This window comes from Numenius arquata, chromosome 6 (genome assembly GCF_964106895.1).
Source record: "Numenius arquata chromosome 6, bNumArq3.hap1.1, whole genome shotgun sequence".
Taxonomy (NCBI): Eukaryota; Metazoa; Chordata; class Aves; order Charadriiformes; family Scolopacidae; genus Numenius; species Numenius arquata.
Window position 1 is genome coordinate 30,382,851 of NC_133581.1, and position 13,188 is coordinate 30,396,038.

At 37.8% G+C, this 13,188-nt stretch overlaps 1 protein-coding gene across 1 annotated transcript in view; it reads right to left on the bottom strand.

Annotated features, from left to right (window-relative positions):
• Positions 1-13,188, bottom strand: part of NUDT14 (nudix hydrolase 14) — a 60,717-nt gene continuing 47,529 nt past the window's right edge. Inside the window, exons 4-5 of the mRNA XM_074149660.1 lie at positions 11,846-12,083; positions 1-378 (exon numbers count right to left, since the gene is read on the bottom strand). Of these exons, the coding sequence (XP_074005761.1) occupies positions 138-378; positions 11,846-12,083 (479 nt within the window). The 3' untranslated portion in view covers positions 1-137. The remainder of the gene's footprint in view (positions 379-11,845; positions 12,084-13,188) is intronic.

Sequence of the window (13,188 nt, forward strand, 5' to 3'; positions counted from 1 at the left end):
CAGATTTTACTTCCAAGTTTATTTTGAGAAAGATTTGCTCTGTGAAAAGTTGAGATGATCGAGGCAGGCATATCTGCAGTTTTCTGTACCCACAGAACCAGCAGGAAAACCTTTCTTAAAATGATGGTGCTTTGATTTTATTTTTTTGGTAGCTTGGGTGCTATGTTGTTTTGGAACCACGTGAAGCTGAAGATGACACCCATCGTCTTCGGGAGAGTCTCATCATAAGCAAACTTCATGGAATCTTCTAAAGGTATCTCTACAACTTCAATCAGCTCTCCTTCTTCAGGCTGGCCGCCTCCTTCACCCGTTCTCATCTGGTCCGTTACTTCTGCGTAAAACAACGTCTGCCTGGAACCCGTCACACCGACTCCAGACCTGGGAAAAAGCAGAGAGGAAACTTTGGTTTAGATAGAAAGAAGGTAGCTAGGCACTAGGAATGGATAACTCATGTCACTAAGCAACATCAAAATGCACGTTATTACTGTCTGTTGATGTCATTTAGAACCTGTAAATACAGTTTCGTTAATACAGAAATTGCCGCTTTCACGTGGAAAACACCACCACTCTTGAATACAGCTGCATAGGAAATGCATTTGTCTTCAAATATATTCTGCAACTTCAGAATAACGTTAGTTTTGGAGAAAATAATAAAAAAAAAAAACAGGTTTTGAATCGGTGAACTGTTGTTCTACATAGACTGAAGTCAACAGAAGGTTTTTTCAACTGACCTTAGCGTGAGCTGGGCTGCATGATGACTCACAGAGATGTACAAACAACAGAATGAAGCTCCTCAGTATCTCTGTATGCTGTCATGCTAGATTTTTGCTTGTTTTTACACAAATATTTAGGTTTTTTTAAGCAAATATTTAGATTTTTAACTCTTAAGAAGATTATATCCATTCACAGCTGAAGTTCTCTACTCATGGACTGAACGGGTACAGGAACAGAAAGGCAGCCTGAGAGACTTTCTCTATCCTTCCTGAACTTTAGCCTTGACCCAAATGGACCACCGTAAGCACGCATGTATCTGAAGTAATTCAGCCTCCCCACTAAATTTGTTACAGTGGATTTAGTTGAGGATATTTTAGATTATATAGTCTTTCTTCAGCTAGACCGCTTGCTGTGTATTATACTTCTTATTTGTTAATCCTCTATTTCCTTAGGACTACTTCATTTAGGTATTATTAAACAAGGGATAAGTACATAATCCACTCATTTAGTTCTTCCAAGAAAATATTCACATTGTAATCACAACTTCTTCATTTCACATGATTACAAGCGACTTTTCACATTGAATCTGGAACCAAAGCTCGCTAAAACTATGAATCTGGCATTAGGGCAAGCTGAAAAATTAGCTTCCATATTATTATACATACAGAGGATTCTAAGATTTGTAGCAGTGTTATGATCTTAGAGCATATATCAATACTTACCTAACCATTAGTCAACAAATCTTTCAGTTAATTCAGCATAAATCACACCCACAGCAGGAATTAATAATTTGTCTCTCAATTTTCCAAGCAAACTAGCAATTGTTTGGAGAATCAACAGTGATTATTGACGTTGGTTTCTTACATCAATACACACCTTTTTAAAAACACAGAATAGGGAATTATTTTCCTAAAATTACTACTGATTTGTTGTGTGACTTTGGGAAAGACATTTCACAACTACAGAATCATTCGTGGATCTCTATGAAGTGCTCAAGAAACTTAAGTATCTTTGGCACTTCCAGGAACTCTGGAGGCTGCTATGGGATTTCCTTCGTTCTGGGCTCATCACTTTATTTCCGTGTCAGTGCAGTGGTTTTTGATACACATTTTAACGAACAAAATCTTGCCGGGATCCAGCAAGAGGCCAGACTAACAGTTTTCACTCTCTCTTCCACCTTCACCAAAGTACACGACCTCCTCCCTCGGCCAATCTGACTCAGTATTTACTTCCCCCAATGACCTCTTTTCTGTAGCCACTATCCTTGGTATTTGTATGCTATTCCGCCAGTAAAAGCATACAGAGATGGTTTGCCAGTAAAAGAGGCAGAGAGAGTTGGAATGCTATCTTTTATGCTCAGGTGCTATTGGTGCCCTTTCTGCCACAAGGATGATAGCACAGTTTATTAGATTCCCTTTGCGTTCAGCACATTTTCTCGTGTTATATTATCAAGCAATAATATATAATGTTAAAAAGCAGCACTGGAAATGAAATACTGACTAAGAGCAAACAGATCTCTTTCACAATCCATCACAGCTGGCTGTTTAAGCTCTAGTCATTCAGTGACCAGTCTCCCCCAGCTTGGTCACCCTGATATCTGTCACTGACCACCGACCCGTCTGCTGCCCACTCCTGACTGTTGTTACTATGTCCGTGGGAAGGAACCTCACTGAGAGAACGGCGTTTGTGATGGAATAGTAGATTGTTTGCTCATTTTTTGTTCCCTCTTTTCCTTCTTCTTTTCTTGTGTGAGGTGGTAGAAAGGATTTTTTTAAAAATCATCTAGAGAATGGGACCTGTTCTTCAATTGTTTCTGCAAGAATTGCACTTTTAGTAATTAAGTAAATTAAATGTTTTAAGTAAATCGAATGTTTTTTGTAACTGATAAAGAACACCCCGTGTTATTTTTATACAGTAAAATTTGCAAGACAAAGAATGCAGCTCCATAGGTACTATGAAAAAACACGGGAGTATGCGTAATATATTTAATGTTATGTTATTTCTGATCAGTGTCAACTCTGAGCTTCATCTGGAGAATGAAAATGCTCTTAAACTGAGTACACCCATCTCCACCTGATATTATGTAAAGGTTATATACAACACCACAGAGACTTTATTTAAGAAGCCCTTCTATAAGAAAGTTCTGGCTCCATTATTCATAGCATCATCTCCTTCTACACCACCTGTTATCATTTACTTATGAAATAGCTATAGCTGTAGCTGTAGAAATCACAGGAGCTCACTTTCCACACATCTTTTCTTTAAACGAAAACAGCTTCCTGAGGTGCTACACCGTAAGATTCAGTTTCTTGCCACTGTAACTCAAATAGCACAGAGTGATTTCAATATGCCATTATTTCATTGTATTTACTCATATGATACTTCTATTAAATCAGTGTTTCTTTTCTTATGAACTAAATACATCAAGAGTGGCTATTACACTGAATATACTTTACAAGAGGAAAGCACTGGACATCACTATCTTTCCTTTGTTATATGCCCAAAGTTAAGGCATTTCTTCATGTATACTAGCCTATCATTTGCCACAGAAACCAATGAAAAATTCGCAACAATACATATTCAGGGGAGAAAATACCCACATGTTCATTCTTTCTTATTTGATTACCTAACTTACCTTGTTCTGGTGCAACTTTGCCGTGGCTTATTCCTTAAAAACTAATATAAACTTCCAAATGAGTTACAAATAAAATCAAAGAGTGCTGGTATTAATACTCATGCAATTCTATTCTACTCTTCCCCCCTCCCCCCAAAAAAAACCTCTCAGCAAATTTAATGTTTCTAAGACTACTTAGAATCCCCTCACTATTTAGATGGATGACTTTGGAGACTATTGCATGACATTATTTATGTATATATTCATGGGTTTTATTGTCTAACTACATATCTATTTCAATGGTTTCAGAAGGAGGTTGAAAGATACAGGAATATTCTTTGATTAATAAAAAAGGTATATTTCTTACCTTTTTTATTTGATTTTCTTTTCTCTAAATGCTCTGGCTTACTCTGTCAGTTGATCATTTTTGCATGGATCCACGTGGAATGCCCTTTACTAAATTAAATATTCTCCAATATTGCCTACTGCTCTTTCACAACAGTTCCAGCTGTGCTGCCCTTAGAAAATTGTCCAAAAATCAATATTGACATTTCATTTGTCTTAGTACCTTTGATTTTTATAGAAATCAAAAGTTAGCAGGTTTAATGCTTTGAAGCCATTCTGAGCCTCCATCTGGTTAAAGAAACAAAGTGTTTTAACACACACCCTTGGGAAATGTGTATGCATTTCAGTGACTTTGGGTACTTGGGGCTGGAGAAGGAAGAAAGGGGAGAGGGAGAAGTTGGCTCTGACTGGTAAAGAGGCAACAGGCTGCTATTACGCTTTCAGTATGATTTCAGGTTTATCTGTCACTAGGTACTTCCTATGCTTTTGCACGCTTACTTGCACTTTGCAAGTATGATGTTTAAGGAATTTTGATGTGCTTTTATTCGTCGTTATATTCCCTTTCCTGCTGCCTTCTTCCTTTATCCCAAATCTGTGGCATAGACTTTTCCTTGCCCTAGTATTTTGCATTAGAAATAAAATGTTTTCACCATGGTCTGAAATTAGTCACCTATTAACAGATTACAGCTATATTCATTAGCTTTGCATCTGTGGAAATCACAGGGGCCAGCACACCCGCACTGCAAGTGATGAGTTTCACCATGGGAAAACCACCTTCCTGATAATAAAGGTGTCTCCCCTTCCCAGTACAAGAGAGGCTTGGTGGGAGAGGGCAAGCGGGGTCTGAACTCACAGCACCGGCCCAGGGTGAGACTTCAGGCTTCGGTTTCACTCCACGGGTTTAGCACCATGCTGCCCAGACCAGGCATGCCATGGCTCATACTGACCCAGACCTACTAAGCCTGGCTTGACCTAGCTGATTGTTCCAGATGTATTTTGATGTGTCTGTACAGTGTTTGACTTATTTACCACGGTGGGACAAATGCAAATGATCTATACAAAGCACAGCTCTGTTTTCCTTGTCTCACCATCATGAGGATCAGTTTCCTACGAGCAGTTTATAGTTGTTTCAATTAACAGCCACGTGGGTGACAAATACTCTTTGTCAAATCATTAGGGCTTAAACTCACAAACGCTGTACCTTCAAATGAGAGAGATTTTTAAAATCAAAAGTCTATTAGCACTAAACTTTTAGCATTGCTTCAGAGACAATGAGAAACCTCCATCACCTTTGACAACAGCAAGTCTAAGAATCTAAGCATGTCAAAGTACGGATACCAAAGTGATAGGGTTTTCATCACAACAGTCACTTAAACGTTAAGTTTAACACATCAAAACAAGATTGTGTGCTGCAGCCGCATATTTCATTGTTTCACTTCATGCTATGGCTTTCAAAGCTCGGGGCAACACACTTGTGGGCAACAGCACAGAGGGCAGTTTCTGAGGGCAAAGCGCCTCTCCTCACCTCCTGCCGAGGGGTGGGACTGGCTGGCAGGACGAGGCTGTAACTAGAGCATTTTCTATCTACTTCCTTCCGAGAGCAGGGAAAACACAAGAGACATACTGTCACTTCGATCCGATTTTGAAACGTGGCAATAGCAGCTATCACAAAGCCTTTTGTTTAGCTCCCCCCTTTTATTAAATGCACGAGGAAATATGTAGCACATGAAATAGAGATTATAAAAAGGGACTTTTCACTCGTCATATCTAAGTTCACAAGCATAAAGATACATTACATACATATGTTTTAATCACAAGTTGGTAACAGTGTCTTACTGCTTTTAAAAAGGAAAAAAAAGCTTAGTAGCACCTAAAGGCCACAAGTGAGACTGAGTCCACCTTGTATGTTTGCTGATGCTCAGCAACAGCAAGTTTCTTCATCACACCGAGTGTGTGCATGCACACTTGTGTGTGTGTACACGTGCGTGTGTGTGGGCGCACACGTGCACATTTGGAAGAAGGGTCGTAATTCAAAGCACGTGCTCAAGATTAGCTCTGCTGCCTTCTCATATCTGGGTGCTCATCTAGGCCAACCAGTTGTAACATTCATAATTATTACATTCATAAATACTACGTTTTTAATTCAAAGGAACAAACACGTATGAGAAAATAATCAACATCTTATAGTCTACTCCTCTGCTGCAATGTGGGGAACAAATAAACTGACTTACTATTGGGAAGACTTACTAGTTTAACTCAGATTTCTGATAGACAGCAATTAAAAGCTAAATTTCTCTTCATTTCTTAATATTTAAAAAATATAAAATATATAAACAATCAACATTTACCTGTTCCTATCAACACAGAAATACATTTTTTTTGTTTTAATCTGACATAGTTAATGTGAAAATTCCTAAATGCACTATATCCTTTTGTAAGATGTAAGCCATTTGGATGCAGAATTTGGGTATATAGTGAATACATAATTCATGTTTACAAATAAATGCAACACAGATCTCTGTTATTTATGCTGAAATCAAGATCTATTTAGGCATGCAACATGTAAACTGATGAACAGTGACATGCAGCTCCTATTGTCACTTCTTAGGACCTTTGCACAGTTCTGACATTATAAGCAGCAGGTGCAGGAAAGAAGCAGAGAAGTAATTAGCATAAAATTATATTACATTATGCCATCACCCAACAGGTGTACTAGCAGGTGATCTTTCTAATTATAATGCACTCCAATATTTTCAAGGCTATTATTCTTTCTACATAATAACCTGTGAATACAAACCATTTTTTACCTCATTGCACAGGGGCTAATAGCCACAGCACAGTAATTGGAACATCCAATATTAATTCTCTGAATGCTCTTCTTTGTTGTATACTTTTGGAAGGAAATCAAATGTAGGAAGATTAAAGCAAGTACCTATGTTAATATAGTTAGACCCTTAAACTAATCCATCTGATTATTTTTTTTGCAGTGGGGCTGAGAACCTGCTGCTCCTATTGTATCCAGTTCATAGCCAAGAATTTATTACTGCCTCTGGGAGAAAATAAAGATGGAATGAAGGGAAAAGGAAGTTGAGCCAGAAGTGCTGGTTTGACTTTATCCTGATGCTCTGAGGTGTTATTTAAGTCCAAATAATTTTATAAATATTCTTCAAGAAGACCAAACATTTCAAGAACTAAAAGAAAATACTGGAAGTTGCAATGGCAATAATACCATCTTTAACAACAACATATTTTCCTGCCCCTGTCTTGTAAAGAAACAAGTCTCAAGGAAAATAGCTGGAAGTGCTTCAACCTAAGGAACTAACTCACAGCTGAATTTCACATGGGAATCAAACCGTAAAATGTTGGGATACCACGAAAAATATTAAATTTGTTATATCTGATATATGAGTAAGTATAAAGTCATTAACTTACAAAATTTTGCATTTAGGGAAAAAAAAAAAAAACAAAACCTGGAGGTTTTTAGAGGTTTGTTTTAGAAAAAGAATAATTTAACTGACAATCATCTACGTGAAACCTCAGTTTATAACTATACTGCTATATTAGCTTTATTTTATTATTATCTAACCCATTTCTTTACAGCCATTGCGTCTACCATCTATGCCATTTTTGACTGAAGCCATAGAGTTGATGAGAACTCAACACACCAGTAGGCGTCAAAACGTTCATGAAGCCTCCAAAAGTGGATTAGCTGCTGCCAGAACAGAAAACAAACTATTTTTAATGCCAAAATGAGGTTACTTATTGTATGCCAAGCAAAATTGTGTAGCCACGATGAGAAGAGGAAACTTACTGCACGGGCTGCAAACAATACAGATTTTTTCCAGCAAGATTCCTGCATCCATCTACATAGCAAAATGAACCACTTGGACTTAAACTCATCTTCTGGCTGGCGTTACTCTATTATAGGAATAGATATTTCTGATTCTTCAAAGTGTGACTCCTCTGACCTCCTCCAGTCAAGTCCCTCTTAGTATGTTTGCCTTTTTCGTTACCTGCCCCCAATCCAGCCTTCTTCATTCACCCACGCCATGCTATCCTCCTGTTGCTGGAACAACTTGTTCCTAAGACTCTTGCTCAACTAGCGTAAATTCCCCAACTCCTGGCTTCTTTCCCGATTTCTCATTGACTCCACAGCTACTCTGTGGATCATAAAGGCAATTAAGTCTGAGATCTGCTTAATTCAGTGCCTGACTTCTACCTGATGAGTATCGTGTCACAGGAGCTTTGATAGACCTTAAGAATGGGGTCCAACAGCTTATTTGTATGTGCCTTTGAAATATCCATAGCAGTACTGTAGTTAACCTTTTCTGGTTAGCTGGGAAACGTAAAAGAAAATCCCCCCAAACCACTGCTGCAGTCCCTGATAAAAAATGAGAAAAAAAATGCCATCTTCAGATTACCTCTGATCTCTGCTGCATCCACTGCCTGAGAATAGAGCAAAGTTCTGCTTAAACACAGTTCGAGCACTCTCCTCATTTCATTAAAAAGAATACCTCTCCACCACATGAACATACTTTCTCCAACTCCTTTAAATTCTCAGCCCATGTTTTTTCTCTGCATTGGTCCTTCATCTCTCCTTTCTCTTTTTCTACTCGAGGATTTTCTACTCCATTTTTCCCCGTAGTCTAAGTTCTCCTTACCCATTGTCCATGTCCTCCCCTTCTTAATACATTAGCCACAGAAATGTATCGACCTCCCTACCCAAACCTGTTTCTCCCTTTACACTTGATGTGTCTTCTGCTTTCCATGTCCTTCTGTCAGGTGTAGCTTAAGTCCTGCTTTTATTCCAGTCAGGCTGTTTCCTTCTCATGACCATGATTCCAGAAAGGGGTGGCATTAGGAATGCTCCTTCCTTTCAGGCCAAAGGGTGTGATGACTCAGAAGCCCCTGCTTGTATGAAAACCTTCGCACCATGCATGCAATTCTGAGGTTTTATCTACAGAAACCTAATAGACTTAACTCACTAATTACTAATTATAGGTATCTAAACATTTTAATGTGGCTTTATTTGCATCGAGAAAGGAGATCAGCTAACAGATTTGTCAGGAATATATCAAGTGTAGGCAAGTATCAGCTATAATAGGATAACAGGTCTTGCAGATTGGGGCAGCAACACAATCAATGTAACTTCAGTTTATTAAGGCTTTGAATGCTTTCTAATGTGACAGTTTCATTAAGGAGTCAGGAGATGATGATATACTTACAAATCAAAGAAACTGTGAAATAGGTGCAAAACTAGCATGGAAATGGTACTCCTGGAGTGGGTATCACTGTCAAACTGGAAACACAAACCAAAGAGGATTCCACCGGGGACTTTTCTTCATTAAATATAATTGAGTATTTTGTTTTAGGATTTACATGCTGAAATACAGGCTGCAGGTAGCAAAGCTGAGATGGATGATTTATAAGAAGCTAGAGATTAATATTAGAATTCAAAATCATCCCAACATCTTGGAGAAATGATCTGAAAAAACATAGGGTGCAATTCAGTGCAGACACGATTAAGGCTCTGTGTTCAGCACAAACGCAGCCAGGAGGTGAACGACAGTGCAGTACTGCTGCAGAAAATAGTTTTGAGATACGGGAGGCATTGTGGACCGTAAATCAACAACATACTACAGCATATAAACAAAATAACCTGTAAGACTAGGGAAATAACGCTTTCACTCCATCTGACACTGGTAAAGCCCCCACTAAAATACTGTGCTCCAGTTTGGGCATTACGTTTTTAAGAAACATGCAGACCAGATGGAGAGAAGGCAGAGGACAGCAGAAGGAATAATCAGATATCTAGAAAACATGGTCTAAAGAGAAAGCTTAAATTAACTCAGATAGTTTTGCATAGGGAAAAATAAAATAAAGGGGAGATATAGTCAAACAAATACATGGAAGGTGCAGAAGTACTTCATGTCCATGGGAATAGGGGAGGAAGTCACAGACTTGAAGTAAAAAAAAGGGACATTTAGGCAAGACATGAGGGAAAACTTGCTCGTGGTACAGATAGACACTTCAGACAGAGTGCCTGGAGAGGCTATGAAATGATCAGATTTTAGAGAAAACACAGACGCTTATTTATCAGAAGTGATTTAAATCCAGCTGAGCCTGATCTTTGGAAGAGGAGCAGTCTAGATGAGATCCTCCCCAAATTCCTTCCAATTCTGTTTTCTAAGGCTTCTCTCTGACCTTATGCACTGTATCAGTAAAAAATATAGAGCAACTATTACACAGATCACTGGGATGGCAGATAATAGTAGAAACGAATGATGTATTGCAGCTATTAACGACATACATATACACTAATATAACGCCTTAGGTCAGTGCTTCGTATTGACAGTCAGAGCATGAAACAGCAGCATAAGCTATTTGGAAAAACCTGTTAGGCTTCAAAAAAGCCCACAAATTCTTATATGTAATACAGTCATTATGGAAAAAATGTCCTTAGCAGACCATAGGGGAATCAGGATCAAATACTCAAGGATCAAACAGATACGCCAGTCTTTGGCTGAAGGAAGAACAGGATACTCCTAATAGGAAGACCACAACAGTTAGAATAAAATTATACTACAGAGCACAGTAAGTCCAACAAAAGAAACTGTAAAGTATCACCTTTAAGGCTTCAACTTTTCATATTAATCTAAAAAGGTCAATACTATACAGGCCCTTCTGACTTCAGCATGGATCTCCATGGGCAGAAAGTTGCGTCCACATAGACAAAGCAGGATTGTGGGATTAAGATATTGTGTCCTTTGCATGGGTCTCAGCAGAGAAAACTCCAATTGTATGCTGTCTTTGCAAGTCAGTGCAATTAAAAAAAAAAAAAAAGGCAAAAAGGCAACTGAAAGAAAAAACACCTGTAAGATACGAAGTCATTTATCAACAAAAAAACATACAGTGTTTTAGCCAGATGAGACCCGTTAATGTTGAGCCAAACTTCTACACTGAAGCTACAAAATTCCACAGCTACAGAAATGATATTCTACTCTCCTATTTTCTGTTTGTGTGTATACACATACATACGTACGTATACATATGTATATATCTGCATGCTACGGCCTGTTAGTGTCACCCAACCTATGAAATTCTATAGACAGCTTTCGCTCATAAATCTAGCAGGCACTTTTTCTTTCAGTAGAACAAATCCTCAATCTAGTTTCAAGGAGTTGTAAAAGACAGCTCCTGTGATTCACCCCCTCCCCTCAACAGAAGCACTGCTTGTTAATCCAGCAGGAAATAACATTTGCCAGGATTGACAGCTGTGGATTTGTATTCAATTCCCAAATTAAAAATCAATGGCAGGGCCTAGTTCAATGGAGATGTCAAGCAAAATGAAGAAAGTAAAAAACCTGCTGCTTTCTCCATAAAATAGAAATATACATACATTTTGGATAACAATACTAAAAGCTGGGCAAGAGATATAATGGCATTAAAGCTGTGTGCAAAGTTTCTCCTGAGGCTTTTTTTTGGGGAGGTTTTGTGGTTTTTTTTTTTCCCTCCAAAATCTCACATTTTGTATTTCCCTCTTACACATTAAGTTTTCCTTTTACTCCTAATATATGTTTTAAAACATCTTAAAATCTATTTCAATAACTATTTAAAACCCTGCAAAAAATATAATGTAAAAATATTCAGAGTCATATCAGCAAAATCTCCATATATAACATTTATTATTGGCCAATGCAAAGAAGGCTTAATTACAGCCCAAATATTATGAAGAGATCTAATGGCACAGGTTCTCATGCTTCTGCAAAATTGTGTTAATGGTAAACCAGAGTCCACCTTGGGCAGTTAATCAGAATAATAAGAATCAGAAATGGAAAATGTCTGACACAGTAAAGACCAGCTGTTTTCTAGTGCTGTAACAGACTGCTCTGAAGAGCCCAATGCAACTTTTCCCAGTTCTAATAGTCTTTGGAATAAAGTGCAATAGTGTCATTCTTACTGTGAATTCAATCCCATAATTATAATTCCTTAAGTCTCTGTAAATACTCCTCTCACTTGCTGAAAATTACACCTTTCATATACTTTCAGATGTCCATGTTCCTCCAACACACTGCTTAAATACAGGAATAGGGAACATTAATTTACATTCAAGCCACTTCAGCAATCTGTGAAACAATAAAATACAAAGTGCTTTGACTTACTGCCATTTACCTGTAAGAAGTGATCTTCCTTAGGTCTGTTACAGGAACACGGTAGCCACACTCCTCTAAGACTTCCCCACATGCAATTTCTTCTAAAGAAAGGTCTGGTTTGTCTACGATGCCAGCACAGAGTTCATAGGTCACTCCTACCACAGCAGGCAAGGGATCCTCTAGAGGGGAGAAGCTCTCCTTGTCCTGGTTCTGAAGAACTTGAGGATGATGTCTTTCCACTTCACACATGTAAACAGCTTTTTTTTTTTAAAGAAAAACAAAACAAAACACAAAAGAAAAAGAAACAATTGGGAGGAATGTTAGTTATGTTAAATAGAAAAAAAGATGGTACACAAATTTTGCCTGGACATTTATAACCATCAGAGTACTTGAGAGTAACAAGGAATTCAGTTGTATTATCTGTTAAAATTATGACCCACTGAAATTGGAATTTTAGAGAACAAAGGTTCTCTTGCCATTTCTGTAGAATTCTTTAAACTCTATTTGTGCTTACATCAGTTGGAACAAATTCATGCACACCTTAAAATAAGTAAGAATAAAAAAAGGAAGCTAGCTCATCCAAGAAGTGTCATACAGCTTCCATTTGTTGGGCAATGTGGATATCAGGATTTAATTTAAACCATGCAGTTATCTTGCGGGAAAGTTGGGTTGCACATTATGTACCATGTGCAAAGTGATGAGTCTTTCAGCCTGTCAACTCAGCTGTTATTTAGAAAGGGTATGAAAAGCATGTATGTTTGTTTGAAAAAAAATAAATCCTCTTTTGAACATATAGTTCTTTGCACAGATTCCTGTGTGGAGTCTGAAAAAGACTTCTTGAATTAATCTACAAACAGCTGCCACTGTAATGCACTCCCAAAGAAAGTGCAAATGCCAGATTTTAGTCCTTATTTAAGCAAAACCTCTCACTGATGTCCACAAAGATTTTGCCTGAGTGAGAACTGCAGGACTGGATGTTAACACACAAGGACTCACTACTGACAATTCCAGATCATTGTGACTTTAATTTACAGGTATAATCCCACCTGTTTCTTCTCTGAAATTTCCTCCTGTCTATCACTTTGCTTTTCATGAAAGGTCACAATAAGGGTGTTATAAAACACCCTGAATAAAACTATATTAAAATTAGAGATTATTTTTATTCCATTACAATATTTTTACCTACATATTTCATACACATATAATGGTTTTCAAATGAGCTGATCTTTTATTTCCCATTCTAAATCTAACTGGTATATAAAAGAGCTCAGGTTTGATGGACAACTTTTTGTTCTTCCAGTTAGTGTATTTAGCTTATTATTTCTTAAAACTGCGATATACAACAAGGTCCCTAAAGAAATG